The sequence below is a fragment of the Ambystoma mexicanum genome, chromosome 9 (genome assembly GCF_040938575.1).
Source record: "Ambystoma mexicanum isolate Mex_15411 chromosome 9, UKY_AmexF1_1, whole genome shotgun sequence".
Lineage (NCBI taxonomy): Eukaryota > Metazoa > Chordata > Amphibia > Caudata > Ambystomatidae > Ambystoma > Ambystoma mexicanum.
This window is the reverse complement of record NC_090931.1, coordinates 1467511042-1467535752: the sequence shown is the minus strand read 5'-3', so window position 1 is coordinate 1467535752 and position 24711 is coordinate 1467511042. Positions and strand designations below refer to the sequence as shown.

At 47.8% G+C, this 24711-nt stretch overlaps 1 protein-coding gene across 1 annotated transcript in view; it reads right to left on the bottom strand.

The window, feature by feature from the left end:
* Positions 1-1396: 1396 nt before the first annotated feature.
* LOC138489231 (beta-galactosidase-like) overlaps positions 1397-24711 on the bottom strand; it is a 797092-nt gene continuing 773777 nt past the window's right edge. The window contains exons 16-17 of the mRNA XM_069616908.1: positions 22297-22530; positions 1397-2742 (exon numbers count right to left, since the gene is read on the bottom strand). Coding sequence (XP_069473009.1) covers positions 2518-2742; positions 22297-22530 — 459 coding nt within the window. The 3' untranslated portion in view covers positions 1397-2517. The remainder of the gene's footprint in view (positions 2743-22296; positions 22531-24711) is intronic.

Here is a 24711-nt window from a genome sequence, read left to right as displayed (position 1 = left end):
GAAAGTAAGTCTGATTAGCAGAGGTCCCTTTCAGCTGCAGAATTACTAGTGTCATTTTCAATTAACAATCAAAAAGGTCCAGGCTAGTTTGCCCACACAGATGGCATTCTGTCATAACTATCAACACCATGATCTCTACCTCACTGATGTCTGTAGAAGCAGCAGCTTTCAAATTAAATAAAGTATGGATGCATACAATTCAGCATGGGGATCTTGGCATCAATGCTACCACTGGTGATGGGTTTCTCAGATTTGGGGGCTCCATAGATGCCAATGCGTTCCCGAGACCAGTATCCCTCTCTCCATGTCCTTGGCAACAACGTCCTCCTCATAACTGATGTCAGATCTGCTGTTGGCGGGTTCTAAACAGCTGTTAATTTCAGTGACCATAGATGATCAGATTTCGAAGGTTTCCTCCAGAAAGGTTGCTTTTCCTTGGACCTTTGCCCGCTTCACCATTAATTTATTTGTTAGTATTTTATTACCCTTTTTTTCACCTTTGGGATTATGTAAAACAGCCAACACACTCCTTTTTCCCTATATGGTTCTTAACAGGAGAACAACGTGACAAAGGTAACAGGCATCTGCATCACGCAGGCAAAGACACTAAATACAATTTTCATATTGGTGGTTTCCCTGACTGAGACAAAAGACTCTGTTCCGGCATTTAAAGGTGTCTGCAGAGCATTCAACAAAAATTAAGTGTCCTAAAAATAGCAATATTCTGAAGAAAATGGACTGAGAAGAAGCGCTGTGTAGTGGTGCCTCTTGCTAAGGGATGAACAAGGATCTGTTAGTTGGGACCTCAGGTGACCCTGTGATTGGAGGTGGATAGGCTGGCATGAGTTCATAAACCTATTTGCATGCATAAAACGTATTTAAACATATTTTGTTGTAACAGTATAGTTTGCAAAGTTTCAAGGGATCCCAGCCTAAGAGATGGGAATATTCAAATTATGTGAACTTATAAAAGACCCAATACTGGGGATGACGTTCTGGAATTATTTTATTCTATGTAAAACAGAGAAACTCTGCAGGTTAACTGCAAAGAGGCACATTAGTCACTGATTGTCTTCTTCTCCAAGCTCACAGGAAAGACTCCAATAGAAACCATGGGGCTGTGGTTTTGCCCCAGTGTGTCCTGGTTTTTAAAAAGTAGAGAGATGAGAAGAAACAAGCTTAACGTTTGAATCCCCAGGGAAAAAAGACAGAGGGATCTCTTCTAAACTCAGACGAGAAGAAAAGGCTTGGTCAAGAAAAGCCACAATCGACGCAAAAGGGGAATCAACAGGTACCCCACTTTTGTAATTAACTGTGTGCAAGCAATAAAACATTTGAGAGTATCCTGACACACCCTACTCTGCCCATCAGTTGCAATACAGTCATGGAAAAACAGTTTTTAATTAAACCTTTATTGAACTGCTTCGGAATTAGTCATAGCAATGTTCTAATACAAAACAGCATAAATGGCACAAAGAGATAATTATTGACACAATTTTGATCACGATCACGCAACGAGTAGGTAACCAGCCTAATGGGCAGTGTTGTGTCGAAGAAAAGAATGCAACTGTGTTCTAATGTTCAGCCAACGATTTCCATTGTCCGAGAAGTCGTGGAATCACCCAGCGTCCAGGACCGGAGGGCATAAAGGGGCTGCACTGTAATCCTGAGCAAGCAACTTCACTGTTGTGTACAGTAGCAGAGCAGGGTGCATACACAAACATTCAGAGGAGGATCTGGTGAGATTACATTATCCTTGTACACATTAACAGCATTCTCCGCCCGCCCCCTCCCAGCATTCCAGGTACGTACCCACCTATTCTCATGGATTTGACTGGAAGTGGCTCAACCACAACCGCCTGATCTAGAAATGATGCAAGAAACCTCTATAACCATCCAGTGAGATCTGCTGCTACTCCCCTGGCAGTCGAGGGGGCCCTGGCTGACTCTAGACTGGAGGGCTGTGATGTCATAGAATCCGAGACAGACTGCACTGTAAATAAAATCAAAAGGAGGTGCACCTGTGCTCCTGCCCCATATCCGATATCGGAACCTTAGTTTGCTCCTAATCCTCCACATGCACTTGGTGGCTCCTGAGTGGCTCATACAGTGGGAGAGTTATTCATTTACATTGAACGATCACTCATCCGAAGGGCCTAAGTTGATCTCCTGGAGTGCACCATAAAACCTCTGCCACAATCTGCTATATGTCATCTTAGGAGGCCTGCCCCAATGTTATGTCACAGATTTTGGAGCATTTGTGTTGCACAGCGAGGACCCTCTACAATGTACAGGATGATGGGCGATCAGTAAGAAAAATTGTGACAGTATTGTATGTTTCATGCAGCAATGTTGGAGCACGTGCTATGATAGTGCAGTCACCTGCATTTTAGAGTTCTGTCCCCTAAAGTCTTGGCAAATCCAATCATAGGTGCATTTGGTGGCTGTATTCTTCCAGGCAGACATTGAGTGCTTGCATTATTAGCTCCTTCCCCCATGCTGATGCCTCATTGTTGCTCAGTTAAGCACTATGGTAACTGTTCTTTTAGTCCCAGTTCCGTTTAGAATGGGGCGGTCGATAAAGAGAGCCCAACGTTTGGCCGGAGCCTCCATTAGCTCAAGCAGGGTGATGTTATTTGGGCGACTGGCTTCCAGGAGAGTAGCTGGCACAAAGAGGGTCTTCTGTGGACCTTTGGCTGGCCAGTAACGTCCAAGGTTAAAACCGTTTATCCAGACCTGGCCCTATTAGAAAGAGAAGAGGAGAACAAATTAGCACAAATTGGTCATTGGCCATTGTAGCATTGCAGGTGAGGAGCCCAACTGCCTCTGGACCACAGATTAAACTCTGAAGAACAGACAAGACACCCTGCATCCTAGAAAGCGTTAATAACCTGTGCACCAGAACTATGAACTCAAAGCAGTGCATAATAACGCTTTAAGACAGACAAGTGGCCCAACACCTAAACAATGATCCATAAATAGACCTCATGGCATGGCTCCCAACACATGAGACTGTCTGAACCACCTATGCTCCAAACACTGAGCTCAAGAAATATAGAGCACTATCGAAAGTTAGCCCAATTCCTAAGAACACTCAACAACTGATGCCTCCCATAATCCGCTCACTGAGTTCAGTCACTTCCAGAGAACTGCAGGACAAGACCGAAACACCTGAGTGGAGTGAGCCAACAACTGCTTCAGGGGCTAATGAAACCATGACTTTGGAGAACTACAGTGCTGAAGGAAGGGAACTCAACAATAAAGATATCCACCTTAACACATTCTGCACCACATACTAAACTCTCTGGTCCCAGAGCATCCTGGGATAGGATTCGCAACACGTTATGTTATAATGTTTTTGTACTGTGCCAGTCGCTACCATAGTAGTCTGACAATGCTGAGGCTTGTCCAGGAGGTGGCAAATTGTACCCCTTCAGCGGTCTTCAAACCTTTGATGCAGAGGAATGGAGAAGTAAATAAAGGGGTTATAGGGGTAGTGGGGTGGTAAGTGAAAGCAGGAATTTAAACTGACTTGAGAGAGTTGTAAACATACTAAGATGGAAGAAAAGTAGGGGTATAGTTTGTGATAGCTTGCACACGTGAAGAAACGATCAGGGCAAGAAGCTCTACGGGAGAAAGGCTCACTCAAGGAATTCCAGAGAACGAGAGTTGGCCAGTAGCGCAGCCTCCAAGTACTGAAAACCTAGAAAGTAAATGTGTGTGTGATGGATTGCAGTTGTGCTCAAGCAAACCCCTAAAGTATGAGGGCTTATCAGTCGGTAAAGTGTTAACCGTAACATATTAGACCTCCATACTGAGAATCTCAGGTTTATATATTTTTTGTTTTCTTGTTAGGCGCTTATACAATAAGAAAATACTGTTTCAAAGTGCTCACAGGGCAGGGAGGGAGCACGGTTGGGAAATACATTACAACCAAAATATTTAAGAGCAGAGCAGGGAAGTGATGAACCTACTATGCCTTGTGAGTACTCAGAACATGCAAGTGCAGAGGGAAGAGGGGGTAAGTGCTGGGGGATCCTGGCTCGTGGGTGAGCCATAGACGAAGTGCTAGGAATGTTGAGTGCTACATGGCCTGGGCCGCGGGAGGTATAAGTGCGAGCTTCCAGGGCGGAGGGTGTGCAGATGCAAGTGGTGTGGATAGATGGGAGCTGGGCAGAATTGGTATTGGAGGTCAAGGAGCTGAGAATGCACAAGGGCCCAGGACATTGATCGCAGCAACTGTGGGACTATCAGAGGAGAGAAGAAGAGAAGGAGAAGGAAAAGAGGAAAGTCTTAAGGCGCTTCCGGAATTTGAGAAGATCCTGCTCAAGGCGCAGAGGGAGGGAGAGGCTATTCTAGAGGAGGGAGCCCGCAGAGGAAAGTGAGCAAGCCCCTGCCCTCTGTTTAGCAAATCGTTTTATACACAAAGAGTTGGTGCCAGAGGAACGAAGTGGTCTAGAGGGAGAGTATTTAGTGAGATAATGTTGAAGATAGTGTGGTCCCCAACTGGGTTGCCCAGCCAGCTGCGCAGTGTGAAAGTTGAGTGTGATGCTTTCCTCCATCATGCTCAAAGCCCTTCTTGAGCATGACCAGCTGACGATCTGCAGTAGAGAGTGAGCTTGCCCTTAGAAAAGAGAAGGGGATAGATTTCAGAGACTAGTTAAGACACAAGGGACACAATAGCAGTCTCCAGTTAAATAGAGGCAGGGTGATGCAGCAAGTGTTCTCGGCATCAAAGGACTCTAACAATAGTTTTGAAGTTCACCAAGTTACAGCAACTTGGAGCATCTAATAATGGCATTCTGCATCCCATGGTGATGTGAGCTGCCAAGAGCTGCACAGAAGGCAAATGATCGTTGAGTTTGGTCTATTGGCATCTTTTCTCTCTCCTTCGAGTCCATCTCAAACTACCTCTCATGAAATGTCCACCTTCCCCATAGTTCTGCTGCCAGGGCATGCAGAGACATGGAATGTCCACGTGTGGACCCCAGGTCCCGCCATAACTCAGGGAATCCCAAATGGTGGTTCCAGGCCCCAACACATTTTAGTGCACTGCAGGAAACGACCAAAGCCAGATGTGTGACAGGCAGATGTGGCCAATATCTCACTACATAATGGTTGTGTTGAGCTATCCCTTGATAGTGCGCCGAAAAATAATGGAATGGCAAGTAGTGATGATTAATCAATTCCTGTTTATTTTTGTGATGTTAGAGCCTTTGTGGATGACACGTGTTTCGGCAGAGCTGCCTTTATCGAATCCAGGCTATATAGATAGCTCATAAGTCACTGCATAATGCATAAAGGTGCTGAAGTTCACAGGGATGAATCCCTCCTGATACAAAGAAGTCCTCCGTATGTCAGTGTCATCCACAAAGGCTCTAACATCACAAAAATAAACAGGAATTGATTAATCATCACTGATTAATCATCACTACTTGCCATTCCATTATTTTTCGGCGCACTATCAAGGGATAGCTCAACACAACCATTATATATTGTCACAAACGGAGTGGAGGGACTCTAAGTCTCCGTAGTAGCTAAACCTGGTGCGACGCAAGATCTTTAACATCACCTCAACTCTCATGGACAAACCCTTTTAATTTAACGGGGCGCGTAGGTACTGCAGCAGGTGTCATCACAAACAGTCCCTCACCAAGAATGCAATATCTCACTACATAAACAACCCAGAGCGTGTCCAGAGAGATCTCAAAACCTGACATGCGACAGGTGCGCAGGTCTAATATTCAGGAGAATGGCCCCAGAGCTTTGAAGGATGGAGTCCTACACCTGAGGGAAAATTCAACAATCTCTGCACCCTTAACTCAGCTCAACTATCCGGAGAGCAAACCAGCCCCAGCACAAGGGGGCGCAGATGGAAGGATAACAGCAGATCATGGTGCATCACAGACCTGTGTTACTTAAAGCGGGCACTACACAGAATTATCCACTGACTCCACTCCTCACCTAAACACTAGCAAAAACTCTCAAGTCCTAGGGACCTGAGAATTTAGCTCAGTGAATTACTCTGCAACTTTTGGACACACTATCATCCCCAGCACCCTAAAATAATCTGAATGATATTTAGTAACTGCAAGAAGTGCCCCTGCCATGCCAAAAACTGAGGAAAATCCCAAACTGCCTTGATTGCAAGATGAATAGCCCACCCCTATGTTTAAGGTGTGGGGGTACCAGGCAAACTGGCAATACCAAATCTTTCCTTGGTTTGCATTCTGGTACAGTGGTCGCACTATCAAGGGCAACTCTTAAGAGTGTGATGGACAAGGACACAAGATAACAGCAGTTCACTAAATAAAGGAATGTCCACTGTGATGATTCACCTACTCTCATCACTTCTCCCCAAAGGAGAGCCCCCTTCCATGAAGCTAGGGTGGTGAGGCCGCAAACCGATAGTCCCCCTAGGGGTGGTAAAAAGCGGCAGGACCTCATGGAGGGGAACTTCCCTCCTGGGGACAAGGACACATGTCTGGGGCAAGGCCTTGTAACACCCCAACCCCACAGGCCAATAATAACACCAGATCCTGATAGGGGTAAGAATTCCCGTCCCATGATGGACCCTAATCGCTCTTTCACGCTTGAGACCCTGAAGCTTATAAGAACAATGAAAAGCTCTTCCGAATGTGCCAGTGTAAACTGTTGCCATATCCTTTCTTCTAAGTCTGTTGTTCATAATGCTATTAGGAAGCCTAAGATAGAGCGTTTAGCTAATTCTAGCTTTTTTGTTAACCGTGCTTGGCACCATGCAACACAATGGACTGGAAAGAAGAGGAGTGACTAAACAACACAGTTATTGAGTGTAGAAAAGTCTGAGATGAACAGCACAAACCCAGTACAAGAAAGCGTGAAGAGGGCTTTCACAGCGCCTGACAATCCAAACAACGTTACGCAGGGGAGGTCCAATCTATATATAGTAAAGACTGTGAAGGGACAAAAGAGTAAAGGAGAAAGAGGAAAGAGAGCAGTGTGTGGGTACAACCATCCGAAAGGTTCAAGCCTGGGAGCTGGAGTCTCAAAATCAGGATTACTGTGCAGAGGGACTGGTGTCTCACCAACTCAGCTCAGGAACCTGTAACACCGAGCTGGGGAAGTCCCAAGTGGATCTCAATCCTTTGGAGAGTGAAGTTGGAAGAAGGAGTTCTTAGTCATCCTCTGACCAGTCCAGCAATGGCCCGTGCGGTTCTGGCAAGCCGGAAGCTGTGATACGACCAGCAGGAGAACCAGGCAACCAAAGAGGCCTTAGTGAAACCTGGAAATATGAGGCAGGCCTTCGGGAGACTACAATGAGGCTCCTCTCCAAGGCTTAGAACAGGAATAGCTTGACACCCGACAAGTGTCTTGCGAGTCGGTTGGGAACCGGCGTGATAAACCTGCAGAGACTGAGAGGTGGTGGCACGCCCTGTTGTGGGTGGACGGGGTGGTCCAACAACGGTGCTGAGACTGCCTACCGCAGTCTACGGGAGAACCGCGTAGGCGATTATTAGGAGAAGGCGAGGGACCGTGGAGGAGACGTAACCTGTCACGGCGGGACCGAGGGTTCCGACAGCTACGCCGAGGCAGTTCACAACAATTCGAGGTGGAGAGAGATGAGAAATGGAGGACTACTAAAGGAAGAAGTTGATGTAGGAATAGGAAACCTGCGACCTCTGGCGAAACCAGTGAAGTTCCCCAGGAGAAGATAACGGGAACACGTACAAGTCCGGGGGGCCGGGAAATTATGAAACTGTAAACCATAAAGAAATAGAGAGATAACGGGAACACGTACGGGTAGCCGGGAAGTTATGAGACTGTAAACTATAAAGAAATAGAGAAATAGAGAGAACAGTAAAGCATTTGGTGATACAGTTCCCAGGTCGCTTTCACAAAAGGGTGATAATGGAAAGTCAAGAGGTACTCCAGGAACGGCTTCATTGTCCCAGTGAGGGCGGTGCAAGAGGGGCAAAACCCAGAGATGGTGAAAAGCGCCATAATGGAACTACAAACCTTTTTGAGAACTGTGGAAGACATTGGGGAACCAGCTAGGAGAAGGGAGTCACTCTCCTAGGCCCACAAGAACTTTATGTAACTATTTGATTTTCTGTTGGGTTACAGAGAACCCAAACGTTTGTGGAACATTTGTTTTGAACAACTCAGGAGTCGTTTTGGTGCTTTGCAACCAGGAGAAGGGAGCCATTCTCCTTGATTACAAACAGTAGCTGGACTTTATGGTGTTTTATTGTAAAGACAGAGTAGGAGCATTTGTGACTGGGACGGTACTTTTTTGTTTTGACTCACACAGACTTCCTGACGAGCACCCGAGTTTCTTAGGGAGATCCTCTTAGAGTTATGGATAGATCGGTTTGGTTTTTCATTTAATGAAGGTCTATAGCAATCACTATGGCACCACTTGGTCAGTCTCTTCATTCCTTGTCGCCAGACCACACAGGGGTATAAGGAAAACAGATTTGATCTCCTGTAAACGTATGCAAGGTGCTGATGTAAAGAAATTTAAATTCAGAAATGTTCTTAGGATCGCTCTTAGGTCTTGGCCATATTTGTTACGGTCTACCAATAAATTAAATCTATGTTAAAGACTAGCCCATTCTACAGAAAGGACTTTGCTTTTAGACCACCCAAGCACCTGTCCGATGGTGAGCTGAGTGGTGGGAGCTTACCGGTTTGGTATCTTTGGCAATTTCCAACTGCTGCCAGTGTCTGTTCATGTTCTGAGGGAAGGCTGGTGGTGGTGGTTCTGACTGTCTCGTGATCCTGCACTGGTTCTACTTCAGCCTAAGAAGATATTTACACAGGACAACTGTGGAATCACTAGGGATTTAACTCAATCGATGAAGATGAAGAAATGCTGGAATGGAGGTGCAGTGCAGCGGACAGGTTCGTTGAAGCAGCCCCATGTCAGAAGGTGCAGACAGTATCAAGCGGAGGCTGTTTAGGTACAAGATGTACATCAAGAGCACCAAAGTTAGAGTTTCTTCTGGGTTATAGCTTCGTTTTTTCTTTTGTAGAAACCGCAGTTTGAGTTGTGCACTTGGTGTCCGGTGCCTCTCTTTTGCCATGTAGGTTTCATGCAGAGACTGGTCAGCAAAGATGCTGGGAGCATGGAATCAAGACAGCTTGCGACTTGCCTGGTCACATCAGATCAAGGGGAGGTACCACTACTTCTCAGTCTCTCTCCAGTAACGGGAGGTCTGGTAAAGGTGGTAATGTCATGGAAGTTCTCCATCAGGAGGGGTCCTAGAAGGTTGTAGATTCAGACAAAACTCCTTAATCAGTCTGGGAGTTGGAGGCTTCAATTGTGCTTCAGACTTGGCCCTTGGGGGTTAGTATACTAAGGGTGTAGACCCTCATCATTAAGGGTTATTAGAGTTACGTTGGGAGCCTGTGTCTCAATTACAGGTTTTCTCGCATTCAAACACTTTGGCGGCCATTTTGACGGTCACCCCATCAGTTGTGTCTGCCACATTCAACTTTTTCTGCCTTTCACTTAGTAATCAATTCAGGTTTGAACCTCAGACCACATTCACTCAGTTGGTCAGATCTGGTGCTGGCAACTGAATCCCTTGCTCTTGAAGGCAGGCTGTAGACATGGCCCAATATGGACACACATATTTCCCACATACACTCTAGTAGGAAGGAGGTCTGGCCATTGTACTTGATACTGGATAAACACGGAGGTCCACTAGATCCCTGCCTAAAGTCTCCTCCCAGGTGGCCAGTGTTAGGCAAGAATAGATGTAGTAACACTGTGTGAGACTACACAACACTTGTCTACTTGGTATTAGGTAACCCACCTTTTGGTATAGGGCTGGACTACACAGGTTGTTAGTGTGACTGAGCAGCCAGGCTCAAGAGGGGTAAATGTGAGCTGTAGAAACAAAATTTGCAAATACAAGTAACCAAGTAACACTTACACTCAAGGTTTCAGTTATAAATAGTTATTTATTTTTTTAACATCAATTTTTAAATAAGCGTTCGTTCAAAAGGGCAAGATATGTAACTATCAAATATACTTTTCCAGAATCAGCACAATTTTGGTGGGTACTCTTTGGATGAACAAGTTACTCTCTTACCTGGTAACGTTCTTTCGATGGGATGGTCCGACGACGCATTCCATATCTATGACAGTAATCACCACAGCTGTGCTGCTTCGGAAAATCTTTCGGCGTCTGCGTCCTGCGTCGATGACGTCGATACGCTGTTCTCGAGGGCCTCCGTCGAGCCGACGTCACCGGATGTTATAAGTAGGACGCCCGACGCCCGTAGCCTCAGTTGTAGTTTTTTCCTAGAACGTGTGGCACCAATCTTCTGCAAGTATGACCACAGAAAGTCTTGCGGAAACGTAAGCTGCAATCGCATAAGAAATTCTGTAGCGGGGTAGGCAGGGAGGGAGCGATATGGAATACGTCGTCGGACCATCCCATCGAAAGAACGCTACCAGGTAAGAGAGTATCTTGTTCTTCGAGGGGATTGGGTCCTTAAACGTATTCCATATCTTGACAGACTCCCAAAGCAGTACCAACGTAAGGAGGTGGGAAAATAATTTAGAAAATACAAATTTAGAATGTCCAATCAAATTGCAGCGTAAAGGACCGCCTTGCCAAAGGCCAGATCCTGCCCATGGATAGAATCGAGGGAGTAGTGACGTACAAAAGTATGGACCGAAGCCCAGGTGGCTGCATCATAGATGTTACGAATAGGAGCACCCCTCTGCAGGGCAGTAGAGGCAGCCATACCCCTTGTAGAATGGGCCCGTAAGCCTACCGGAGGGTCCTTACCCGCCAAGAGGTAACATTCAGAAATTGCCAAGATAATCCATCGAGACAAAGTCTGCTTAGTAACAGCTTGTCCCAAACGCCTTCCAGCGTAACCAATAAAGAGCTGATTGTCCACTCTGACCCGGGACATGCGTGAAATGTAGAAGCTTAAAGCTCTCCTAGGATCCAGCCTATGGAGACTCTCCTCTTCCTTACCAGGATGTGGAGGAGGATAAAATGCCGGAAGAACAACCTTCTGGCTTAAATGAAATTCCGACACCACCTTCGGAAGAAAGGAAGGACGAACTCTAAGGACAACCCTGTCCTTATGAAACACAGTGAAGGGTGGCTTAACTGAAAGTGCCTGTAACTCACTCACTCACTCACTCTGCGAGCGGAAGTGACCGCAACTAAAAATACAGTTTTAAGGGTTAACATTCTCAAAGGACAAGAATGCAAAGGCTCAAATGGAGCACCCATTAGAAACTTGAGAACAAGGTTCAGATCCCAACCGGGCACCTGGAAAGGCGACGGAGGGAACACATTAGTGAGCCCCTTCAGAAACTGAGAAATTAAAGGTATTTTAAAATAAGAACACTCCTCAGACGAGCGCTTAAAGATAGACAGTGCCGCCAGGTAACCTTTAATGGTACCCACTTGCAGGCCCTTGTGGGCCAAAGAAAGCAAAAAAGACAGAACGACAGGAATGTCACATGAAAAAGGGTCCACATTCTTAACCCTGCACCCGCAGAACTTTCTCCAACGGCAACGGTACAGGGACTTTGTTGCCGGCCGTCTGGCCGAAAGCATCACGTCTTCAGGGAGGTTCCCAATCCTTATACCTCAACCTTTCAGAAGCCAAGCGTGAAGGTTGAGGGACCTGACCTCTGGATAGAGAACCTGACCCCCCTCCCGTGAGAGCAGATCGTCTCGGTAGGGAAGACGACGTGGAGGGCAGATGGACAAGTCGAGAAGGTCCGGGTACCACGTCCTCCTGGCCCATGCCAGCGCAATGAGGATCATCCGGAAACCGAACCTCCGTGACCTCTGCAGCACTTGCGGGATGACGGGGACTGGAGGAAACACGTACAGCAGTGGGAAGGACCACTCCACCACGAACGCTTCTCCTAAGGCTCCTATTGGAGGAAATTCCTGCGAGCAGAACCTTTCGCACTTCCGGTTGACACTGGAGGCGAAGAGATCCACCTGACGGGTCCCCCCAAAGGGTGAAGATCTCCAGGAGAATCTCCTGAGCCAGCTCCCACTCGTGAGAGATTGCGCTCTGCCTGCTCAGAGCGTCCGCCGTCTCGTTTTCGTCTCCAGCCAGAGGAAATGCCAAGATCGAAATTTCCTGCTGGATGGCCCAGAACCAGAGCTGCATCGCCTCCCTGCACAGAGGAAGTGACCCTGCCCCCCCCCCCTTTTTGTTGAGGTAGTGCATGGCCACTGTGTTGTCCGTCAGAATCAGGACATTCTTTCCTTGCACAGTCGGCAGAAAAGCCTTCAGGGCAAGCCTGACGGCCCTCAGCTCCAACAGATTGATATGGAGTTCGGACTCCGACGGAGACCAACGACCGCTGACTGTCAACTCGTTGGCATGAGCTCCCCATCCCGTGAGGGATGCGTCCGTCACAATCGTCACCTCCGGCCAGGGCAGCCAAAACAGAGCCCCCCCTCATCAGATTCCCTTCGTCGGCCCACCACAGAAGGTCCTGGGCGACCGAGGGCGGCACCTGAACGGGGTCCGACATCCTGCCGGAGGACTGTGACCACTGCATCTTGAGAGCCCACTGCAAAGATCTCATCCACAGTCGAGCCTCTGGCTCCAGAAGAATGCAGGATGCCATGAGGCCGAGCAGCCTCAAGAACTCGAACGCCGGGAGACTCTGGGCATGTCAAAACTTGTGTACCATCTGTTGAATGTGAAGAGCCCTCACCTGGGGAGGAAAACACTGCCCCAGGGAAGTGTCAAGCACTGCTCCGATGTACTGGAGCTGCTGAGTTGGTGTCAAGTGGGACTTCTTTAAGTTGAGGGAGAAGCCCAGCTTGTGGAGGGAGTGGAAGGTGACAGACAGTTGATCCAGGACTTGCTCGGGAGAGCTTGCCCTGATCAACCAATCGTCCAGGTAGGGGTAGACGTTAATCCCCCCTTTCCTGAGATGTGCTGCCACCACCACCATGAGCTTGGTGAAAACTCTCGGGTGGAGGTCAATCCGAACGGCAGGACCCGAAACGGAAAGTGCGAGTCGCCAACCGCGAACCTCAGGTACTTCTTGTGCTTGGGATGGATCGGCACATGAAAGTAAGCGTCCTTGAGGTCGAGAGACACCAACCAGTTCTGAAGTTGAAGGGCCTGGAGGACTTGAGAGAGAGTAACCATCTTGAACTTGTCCTTCCTGAGGAGTTTGTGCAAACCGCGCAAGTCCATGATGGGTCTCAATCCCCCGTCTTTCTTGGAAATCAAAAAATAAGGGGAATACCATCCCTTGTTCCTCTCCGCTACAGGCACCAGTTCTATGGCGCCTTTCTCCAGCAGGGCTTGTAATTCCTGCGCAAGGAGCAGAACCGGACTCTTCAAAGAGAGATTCCCTGGTGGATTGTCTTTAGGGCTCTGCCAAAAAGGAAGACAGTAGCCACGGGCTATGATCTCCAGAACCCAGACATCTGAAGTAATGGCACGCCATTCTACAAGATGCTGCGCCAGCCTTCCCCCAACCGGCGAACCATGGGACATGGCCTCATGACTGAGCTGGAGCGGCTGCGGCATTGCCTGAGGGCAAAAAGGCAACTGCCCGAGCAGCCTTGGCACCTCGAGTACCCTGTTTTCCACCTCTGGCACTCCTACGGTGGCCCCTTTGACTTGCAGCTCCTCTCGCTTTACTAAAGGATGAGTAATAATGAAAGTAACCTCCCCTCCATTGCTGTCCCCTAGGACGAAAAGGCGGAGGTTGGCGATCTGCAGCACCCAATGACTTTGCTGCCGCTTTTGAGGTCTGCAACCTCTCAAGGCTCTCGTCACCCTTGCTGCCAAAAAGATGTTCACCATCAAAGGGCATGTTGAGGAGCCCGGCTTGCACATCAGGAGCAAACCCCGACTTCCGCAATCACGCAAACCTGCGTATTACGGTGCTGGACGGTATTTTCACGGCAAAGACTTGCTCACTGCCGGGAGACTCTCTGGGGCAGTCCAAGCCGCTGCCACCCTTCTATGCAAGGCCATATGGAAAGGCAGTATCGGGTCAGTCGGTGGACCCTGGTCGAGGATATCCGTCAGGTCATCCTGGACAAAATCCAATGGCGGGGCAGACCACCCCAAGTATTCCGTGACCCTCGACATAAGGCGCTGGTACGAGGACTCGGCATGGGTCTCCGGAGAGGTGTCCAGACCGTTGGTGTCGTGCAGCGACTGACGCAGGTCCTCAATGTGGCTAGGACCAGAAATAATGTCGTCTGGTACCGTGTCAGGAACCAATCCATCTTCAGAACCCTCATCCACCTCAGAAATATAATCCAGAGGCTGGAAAGTGGGCACAGAATAAGGGAGAAAGAAATGTTTTGCCTTGGCCAGAGCCTTTCTAGGGTGGTTCCACCGTGCCACGGGGTACCTCCGACAGAACAGCCTCAAAAGGCGTTGAGGGTGTCGACGGAATCGGCGTCGACGTCGAGCGCGGCACCGACAGCATCGACGGCTTCGACACAGGCCTCGAGGGCGGAGCCCCGAGCGTGTCTCTTGACAGCCTAGGCGCCGACGACTTCCTCAGAGGTGGGGCCTCGAGAGAGTCCATCGACGACCTCGGCGCCGCAGGCGTCGATGTCTTCTTCGAAGACTTCACAGGTTCACGCGGTCTCGAGGGCGTCGAGGGCCGGGAACGGGCATGACTAGAACGATTCCCCTTGTCCGAGCGGGACCTCTCCAACGAATCGTGCCGACCACCCGAGCCCGAAGGCGTACGAGCGGTGTCTCTAGTACGGTGATGGCCGACCCCTCTCGGAGGCGCGGATGGACAGGAGCCCAATGATTCAAAAATCGCCAACATCTCCTTACGGAAGGAAGCCCATTCCTCAGGAGTCGAATGCTTGGTGGGACAAGCAACCCGCCGACGGGCGGCGTCCTCAGAAGAGGACCGGGAGGGCGACCGATGACGGCGCTTCCGTGAGTGCCTCGAAGAGGCAGAGGAATGGCGGGACCTACTCCGGGACCGAGACCTCTCAGACTGACGACGACGACGCTGCTGAGATTTGCCCCTCGAATCGTCCGTCGAAAGCCCAGAGGACCTCGACTTACGAGCCTTGGTCACCTTACCTACAGAAAGCTTCTCCTTACGCTCCCGCAAGGCCTTCGAAGTAAGCGACTGGCAGTCCACACAGTCCGTATCGTGGTCCTCACCGAGGCACCAGAGGCAAGCGTTGTGCGAATCCGTTAACGACATCTTGGACATGCAGTCCCGACACTTCTTAAAACCCGGCCGCGGGGCAGAAGAAGACGAAGACATCATACGATACTTCACAAACGAACAGGTTCGAGGAATCGAAAGAACAGAACTCAGAAGAGTCGAGGCGTTCGCGAAAAAAACTGAACTGAGGCTACGGGTGTCGTGCGTCCTACTTATAACATCCGGTGACGTCGGCTCGACGGAGGCCCTCGAGGACAGCGTATCGACGTCATCGACGCAGGACGCAGACGCTGAAAGATTTTCCGAAGCAGCACAGCTGTGGTGATTATGGTCATAGATATGGAATACGTCGGAGGACCCAATCCCCTCGAAATGCTTATTACACACTTCCTACACCCGCGGGGTGATTTAATTCACAAGGACAGTAATGGCATTTATATATCACTAGTTATACTTTGCAGATTCTGAGGTTGCAGAACGGAAAAGTAAAAGGAAGGAAAAAGGTTAAACAGGTTCTCAGGACATGTGAGTAAACTTACATCTTCCAATGAGGTCTAGACAAGCCTTTCTCAGCAATAATAGTTTAAAACAGGTTACCACCTATGAGGGAAAGAAATATCAAAGTCAATGGACTAGAAGAGTCTGCAGGGAGCCAGGACAGCCAAAGTCAATTGGAGCATAGTCTTTGGAGCTGAGGCACTTCTTGGGTAATAAAAGTCTTGCAAAGTTAGAGGGTTTGTAGAAATCACTTGTAAGGTCTCAAGCTGTTACGTCTGTGAAAAGCAGAGTTGGAACAACTCTAAGGGTAAGCCAATGCAAGTCTCAACTGAGAAAAGCACAGCTCAAAGACACTGAGGTAAGTACCCCAAGTCTAAACAGTAACTCTGGTTTGAAGAAGAGTGGTCCAGCTGGATTCTGTCCTGTTGCAGCAGTGCAGACCCTGGGTTCATGAGTCTCAGTCGTGGGGACAATAAGGAGGACGTCTGGAGGGCTCCTGTGGCGGCAATTCGGAGGTCGTCTGCAGCTACGGCCTCTTTTCGGATCAGCGCCACTTTGCGGTTTCAGCGCTCTATAAACAGCACCACCGCGGATCTCGGATATCGGTTGGGCTTCCTTCACTCCCTGGGACCTGCACTCTGTTGAGGGGACTCGAGCTCTGGCCGTCCTGCTTCTGGAGGGTCCTTAGGAGACTCGTGGAGCTTCTAGCCGGACTACAGATGTTTCACTCGAATACGGATTTCTTGCAGCAGGGAAGAAGTACAGCCAATCGGGGAGATGGTCCAGTGGAGTTCGTCTCGGGGTTAGTTGGTCCCACTAACCCAAGGTGAAGAAGTCGTCCGTTCCGGAGCTTCTCTTGTTGATCAGAAAAAAGAGTTTCAGCACCGCAGCAGGGCTTCACCAGGCAATTCAAAGGTCCAGGAGAAGGCAGCAAGCTCCGTTCACGGTTTCTTTTTCGGGTGTTGTACCCAGTGGTCGACTCTGCCTCTAGTCGCAAAACCCTCGCCTTTTAAGCAGGTTTCTCCCATTGATGCACAGCCTAGGCTGTTATTCACACAGCAGGGTGGCTGTCCTGAAAGGACAGCCAGCCAATCAGGACCGGTTGCATTCAGGCATTCCTAAAGACAAAGGACAGGCGAGTTTCGGGATCCTCCATCACATCCTGTCATCCCAGACACACTGGAGCCAGAGGCGGGTTTCAGTACTGAAGCCCGCCAATGGCAAAACGAACAAAGGGCTCAACTCGGCTTTGACGCACAGAGTAAAACCCAAGAAAGACCTCACAAACAGAAAATGGTGAAAAAAGAAGACTCGGGCCAGCCAACCCATGGGTGCTGTACTGCACCTGAGGATTCAGCCTGTGGTAGAAAAGCACAATGGTAGGAAAATTAAAACACTGCCACCAGCCATTTAAATTAGTGAGGGTAACATACAAAATGTTACACGAGAGAGTAGGATAAGGGGCTACTAGGTAACCCCCCAGCACTCCACATAAAACGGTGCGTGCTGGACCTACAAAAGGGAAAAGGAAAGGAAAGTCAATTTCACTTAACTATTCTTGAGAAGTTCACACAAGAGAAGGTATTTAAACCTTATGAAAAATCTAAAGGATTTCTCTGTGACACTGCATTGAAGGTGTTGTGTATCAGCATACAAAAAGTAGATGCCTATTGAGCTTGTCAGACTGAAAAACAAAGGAAACACATAATCCAAACCAGGTCAAAACACATGAGAGAGTGAGAAAAAGGGCTCACTCACTTGAGGGTGAAAAGGAAAAAGTCCTAAAGTCCAGCAAAAGAGCTGGGGGTCCAGGGCTTTAAGTGGGCCGGGGCCTGCTGGGGCTGGGCCCCGGCAGGCTCCGAAATTTCGTTTTGAGGCGGGGCACTGCCGGGGCCCACTAATCTCCCCTGGCAGCCCCAGCCAATACATGAAAAGGCTTTTTTTCTACAGCCTGAAGCTCTCGCTCGTGTGCGAGAACTTCAGGCTTCAGAAAAAAATGCCTTTCAGCCATAATGGTGGCGCCGCACCTGCGAGGCATCCCTTTAATCAAGGGATGCCTGTGGGCCGGCGCCACCATTATGGAGAAAACGTGAGGCCGCTGGAAGCAGAGACTTTGCTTTCTTAATACTGAAGCGCCCGCGGATTCGCGGGAGTTTCAGTATTTAGGTAAAAAGGCCTCTGCTTCCAGTGGCCTCACCCTTTCAGCCTTGATGGTGACGCTGCCCCTCCCCAGCTGGCGAAGGGCAGCGCCACCATTAAGGCTGAATAGGCGAGGTGCTGTCCCCTGCTAGGCAAGCCTATAGAAAATAAATGCAGAGATCAGCACCCTCTCCCACATGGGGAGAGGGTGCTGATCTCTACAAAAGGCTGCCTGGCAGGGGTGCCAGTAGCCCATTGAGCCGAGGCTTGTCAATGGGGCGTGGCCTCACGGCCCAGCAGGACCCCCGCTGTTAGGCCACGCCCCCTCGATGAGCCCTGGCTCGATTTGTAGTGCCACTTAAGGCACTGTGGGGGTCTCAAAAGGTTGAAGGGAATTAGCACAGAAATGAGAATGCTCCCTAACAGCCAGGTAAATGCAGACACTTTCTGATCCTGACCTTGGCGTGGTGTCCTGCGGGAGGATCACCTGGGAGGAGAAAAGACCCAGGGAAACGAGGGGACTCTGTGGGATGAGACACAGTATTTTTTTTCCCTTAGGAAGGATGTTTCCTCAATGTCAAAATATGTAATGGCTTGTTTTGTTCTGAAAAAATACACATATAATGGGGGTGAAAACAATCACAAACTCCTAGACCCGGGGAGAAATACAAATCCTTCCAAAATCCCGGAAACTTGTAAATCAAGTGCAGGCAGCCCAGGCAGAAGCTGGAGGAGAGAGAAGACGCTGGGACCACTGTTTGGCAGATATCAGCTGCCGGTCCTGAGATTGTCTGTGCCTCCCGAAATCTGAAGTGCAGAAATTTTGCAGCGGGAAGCATGCAAGGGGGAAGCTTGCCCTCTGGAGATCTGTCCTGCAGAGGCTGCGCAGCGGAAAGCAAAAGCGAAGGAAGCTTTCCTTCCCAGAAGGCTATCTCCGGACGCTGGCATGCAACCGAGGGCCTCAAGGATATCTCTGATGGCTGTATTGCACCAGGGAGCCTCAGGAGCAAAGGGAGCTCTGGTAGCAGGAGGCGCGGGCAAAGGCGGACTAAAAGAAGCAGTCTGTCGAGTCGCGAGGAGCCACAGAAGCAGAGGTCCTTTGCACGCCTTACCCGGTGAGTTCACAAACAAGCAGTGACCCTGGAGAGCTCTGCACCCGTTCGCGTGTTGAAGGCAGGCATTCAGCAGGTGAGCAGCACTCGTGTATGAAAGTCGTTTTGGAAGTACTTTTGAATACCTCGCGTATGAGTGAAAGTGGGTCTCAAAGCATTTCTGAATACCAAACTGTTGAAAAGCAGCGAAGCCCATATATAACAAAACCAAATGACTGTAACTTTAAACTTGTGAGTCTGTATAAAACCCAGAAACCCAATGGTGCAATATCGTTAAGAGTCAAGACTTACAACAAGCATTGCCCAAGTCGAGAGACACCAAGATCAAGGCAAATACTATCCAGCAGATATTGCCAATGGCAAATAGGGGTTAAGGAAAGGTCCCAAAGTTGTGAAACCTGTTGGCCATACTTTGCACAACATATGATAAAAGCTGGTGTAAACTCACACTGCCAAAGTCAAGGGAGAAGCAGAATAAGACTCTATGCTAGTCAGTATTTGGTTAACGGAGCAGTGGGGAAACAAAAGTGTCAGAAAAGCTGCCTTGTGTAAAGATATTCAGAGGGAGAGGAGCATTATTTACAGGAGAGTATTAAAGAGCACCAATGCAAATCTTGTTGTCCCTGAAGGGTTGTCAAAAATTCTGAAGCTGCAAATTGTTGAATACTATGACATTGTTTTGAATCATTTGTCAGTTGATTTTGACCACAAAAGCACGTGTTGGTGTGAAACGATGTTCGGGCAGGAGAGTATACCCGGGCAGCAAATCTGTGGAGAAGAGAGGCCTGGCATGGGAGTAAACCAGGTGGAAGTTGAAGAAATTCTACAAAGTGGTCTTGACAAATAACTATTTATATTGTTTGTGGTGCTGAAAGAAGAACGGTATAAAGCTGTTACAAAGAAGTTGTATTTCTGTACAACTTATCGGTTGTGGCCATTCATCCTGACTAAGACAATTATTGTTGCTATTGATGAACTGCGAAAAGTTCCTTTTCCCTAGGAGAATAAATCACATACTTGTTCAAGGAAGAGGAAGAGCCTTCTATGGTCTTTGTTGAATGACTGGAGTATTGGAACTTTCTATTGACGAGTTGCAGTTGCAAAAGAACTATGATGGAACTTTCTATTGATAAGTTGAAGTTGCATAGAAGTGTGTTGGAACTTTGTTGCAAACCAGGATTTCCTTTTTTTTTTTCTCTTGAACTGTCAAGCAGTTAAATCTCCAACTTAAATCTGGAGAAGGGGAATTTGCCCAAGTTATCAGGAGAGAGTGTGGTTATATTACAAATTCAATCATTAATGTTTTGAACTGCCATGCATATCCTTGTTTCTTTATTATATGTATAAGTGTGAGGGACTGACATCCTTTTTTAGAGTGTTTCCTTTAGTTTATTTTAGGCAGGGAAATCCTTGTCTGGGTAGGGATAGTGAGGCGTTTATCCAACCTTGTGATTTAATAAAATAGCATTTGTTGAGAAATCTTTACAACGTTGTCTGCCTCCCATTTCTGACCCCCTACAGTGCACACCTAACAGCAGCCATCAGGCTGTACCCCACCAGAATCATACAAAGGCTGCCACCAACCAGTGGCGAAAACACCTCTAGCTAGAGAAAACAGGGTCCTAAGAGGATTTAGGGTACCTAAGAGAGCACAGCTGTATTTGCTGATGGGGCCTCAGTTGAAATATCCTCTGGAAAAAGCAGGACAACCTAGGTAGGGAAAACCAAAAACACTCACTCCTCTTGCGAGAGGGACAGCATGGAACTTTTGGTCTCAAACGTGGCACCCACAATTCCCCACTAACACATGGGCAAAACCCCATCCTTAATGCCCAGTTTACAGGTTGTGAGCGCTATTGAAATCGGGGGGAACTCAACAAGGACACCCAAGGGGTAACCTAACAAGGGCCACAGCAAGAACCAGCTGCAGACAATCTAGATCATCTGTGTGAAAAGGCTGAGCCCTTGTGGGACATTTAAACTCTGAGCGAGCACAAGGTACACTTAAGCATCTCTGGATACTAAACACTGGGGATACGCCCCGACAACCTATGCATCCAAACACATCTCAATAAAGCGGCTATGATTGATAAGTAAACAAATGTGCCTCTTGCATAGATCCGTGTGTAACCGTCAGGTCGGAGCACAGAATCCAAAAATGGCTGACTCTTTTATACTTGCCACACAGTACTGACTCTGCCTCAGGAATATATGCCTTTTAGAGGCACCACCATGTAAAGATATAAGACAAAACCTTCCCCCTCAAAACTGAGGGCTGGGGGACTGCTACTCTGATGAGCAACCACACAAAATATTGCTCAAATGTTCAACCCAAGAACATCATTGCTGCAGAATTTTGCCAATGTAGACCTAGATTCCCTGATGAGCCTAACAAGTGGTATAACAACAGACAAGGTATTGGTTCAACCGCTGCACATAGACCATTGATCAATCCTCTACTTAATATACAATTTTATCATAGGTATCAGTATTCTTTCCAATTTTTCGCAAATGAGTTTTCAACAGATTCTTCACGTTCAAATTTAATTTCAACTGGTGATTAATATGCTCCTGCCAACACGTGTTTCGACCTTACAGAACACAGGTCTTCTTCAGGGCCAATGTATCATCTTTCTCGTGTGGAGCAGACCACTGCAGGCATCATCAACACACTATTGGAAGCATTATAAAAGATTAAGAAGCACAACTCCAATCCAAGGAGAAAGAATTGTTTTTCTGAATAAACAAAGGGGATTCGATCTCTTAGTCCAGCGAGCAAGTTATATGTAAGCTGCTGGACATTGTTCAATCATTTAGTTAGAATATTTAAACAGTAGAAAGGTGATACATTGGCCCTGAAGAAGACCTGTGTTCTGTAAGGTTGAAACACATGTTGGCAGGAGCATATCAATCACCAATTGAAATTAAATTTGAAGGTGAAGAATCTGTAGAAAACTCATTTGTGAAAAATTGGAAAGAATACTGGTACCTACTGATAAAATTGTATATTAAGGAGGGGGTTGATCAATGGTCTATGCGCAGTGGTTGAACCAATACCTTGTCTCTTGTCATGCAAAGATATAGCTCACTTTCGCTATAGGTCAGTCCACCTCTGCCCTCCCTTTTATATAGAGCACCATTCTATGCACGCATTGCCATTCTGCAGTGGGTTGTGTTGGTGAATGTAGTGTGGTGCATGCACTGCGGGTCGATTAGCTTACTGATTAAGAGACGGGGTAAACTTCTCACTAAACATTTATGAAGAACAGAATTAAGGGTTGACTGGAGCTGGTAACATCTGTTCAGCTTCATTAGTGTCATATAAGCTCTAGCAGTACAAACCTGGGGACCCCCAGCCTTTGTCGTCAAGCATCGCCCTGGCCTTACCTTGGTCCAGTTCGGGAGCTTCAAGAAGGTGTCGTGGTTGGGCCCTGGAAGCTGAAAGCACGCGGTGTAGAAGGCAGGCCCTGTGGAAGCCACAAGGCTGTGTTGCTTCTTCTGTGGCTTATCCCGTATCATGGACTGGATCCACCCCATCCTGACGGGGCCATCGATATCCAAGGAGTAAATCTCCCAGCCCTCCAGAATGATGGGGCCCAGAGAAAGATTTCGAACCAAACCCTGGAAGAAACATACCAGTAGATATCAAAACACAAGCAGATGGCCGGCATATAAAGTGGCCCAGAGGGAGTCTCGTCGAGGGGACAAGGGACCTCAATGCATCCCTCTTCAGCCGAGCATTTTATACAGTGAAACAGAACCATTGGGGATTAGACTCCCCTTACAATTCTAGAGACAGCTTATAGGGCCTTTATTGATGTAGATCTAGCATAAATCCATGCCATAATGATTGATTTTGATTTTGAATATTTCTTAAGCGCACCAGGCAGAATAAACTGCATTCGGGCGCAAATGTTAACTATGGTTTGTACCTTGATCAGCGTATAGCGACTGTGATATCAATCACCCAGGTTCACTTAAATAGGAAGGTTTTTAGTGCTTTTCTAAACCTTTCCAATGATAGCAATGGACAGATAGTCAACGGTAGTTGGTTCCATAACTTAGGACCAAAGACCGAGAACCTCCTATCTCCCTTTGAGATCAGTTTAGTCCGGGGTATAGTCAACCCCAGTTCAATATAATGTGAAATGTATTTTGAGTAGCTGCCCAAAAATAAAGATCTTTTTTGCAGAGTGAAAATATTATGATGTTGGTGACTCAGTTACGTTTGAGATGCACCTATTTGGTATGCTGATGAAATCGGAGAGGATTTAATAACTCCTATGTTTTAAATGAATTAAATGATTGGGCAAATGTTTAGGAAACTGAGTTTTAGAATCCCTGTATATGGAGGATATCCCTTCTTTATTGTTAAACCTATTGATGAGCCCGGCAATTTTAAATGTCCTGCTGTTTTATCAGTCCATGGAGACACAGTATCGCAGAATGGGGTCTTGTTTACAGCCCCAGCCAGTCTACATACATATAGAGGTGGTTAATAGCATGTCTAGGGCCTCAGAATGTTTACTATCATCACTACACTCGCAAAAATATAACAGACTAGATCTTTTTGCGCTTGTAAAATGAGCAAAGATCCCTTTCACGGTAGCGTTGATGTGATCAGGGAACTGGGGTGGATTATCTGTACAGCAAACACACACACTTTCTTCTAGACTTTCATAGCCATTGGCAAAAAAGGTAAAGAGAGTGGAAGAGTAATCAGTCATTGGCTCGCTCTCAAGCTTTACTGATTTCAGTGGCAGTCGGCTGCCTCTCGCCCATAAGATATACTAGGAGAGAAGCAGATAGCCAAGTGTCCATATTTCGTTGGCTGACAACGATGAGTGTGGTCTGCGCAGGCCTAGGGAGGTATGACGGCTATCCACTTGAGGAAGAACTGTGGAGCATGGCCGGCATACTGGTATAGACACCCGCCTTAAAAAAGCTTCTCAAGTGGTTGTATATTCCAGACCAACCACTAAATTGCGGCCTATGCACAATATGTGAATCTGAAATCGATCGACCCTGCAAAACTGCAAATGTCTGACAGAAGTGGCCAACCCTGAAGCGCTCGACTTGTAAATGCGGTGTTCTCTGTTGCTCAAGAAACAGCAAAACAAATGCACCCTGGCAAGTGCCCTAAGATCGCCTTTGGTGTGCCCTAGGAGCTCCACATGCCGTGATGCAAAGGGCAGTGTTGTGGTGCAAGATTTTGGTTTTCTTTTTGTTAGGGGAGGTAAATCATTCAGTCTTTCTGGTGTCCTGACATTTTTTGGTCAGCAGTGAGACTCTTTGCATGGTCTCACTGAAGACTTCAATTCACCTTTTAACATCCTACACTGACTGGCTTTGCTTTTCAGTCTGAACGGTTGAGGGAGCACACAGCTAGACAGGGGGGCAGGGGGAATTTCAGATGCAGGGGGGTGCCTGGTGAATGACCCACCAGAATGGCTTTGAGAGGAGTGTGGAACCCATACACCTTTTCAGTCTGATGTAAAGCATTCACGTTATAGGGACACAATGCCCTCAAGTTGGTACCTCACTTCCAAAGCCTGCAACTATGCTTTCATGAGTAGTATTAATGGGTGTTACCAATGATAAGATATGATAGGTTATTTATAATGCGCTTAATACCCAGAGGTTTCTAAGCGCAGACCCGGGGATCGAACCTGTGCTGCTCTATGTCGCCTTGCTTCCAAGGCGAGCACATTGCAACTGAGCTATCCTCCCGAGACTGCAACAGGCGATGGCTATGCCAGAAGTGCGGTGGTGTGCCAGCACTTGGAGACCTCCAGCAGATCC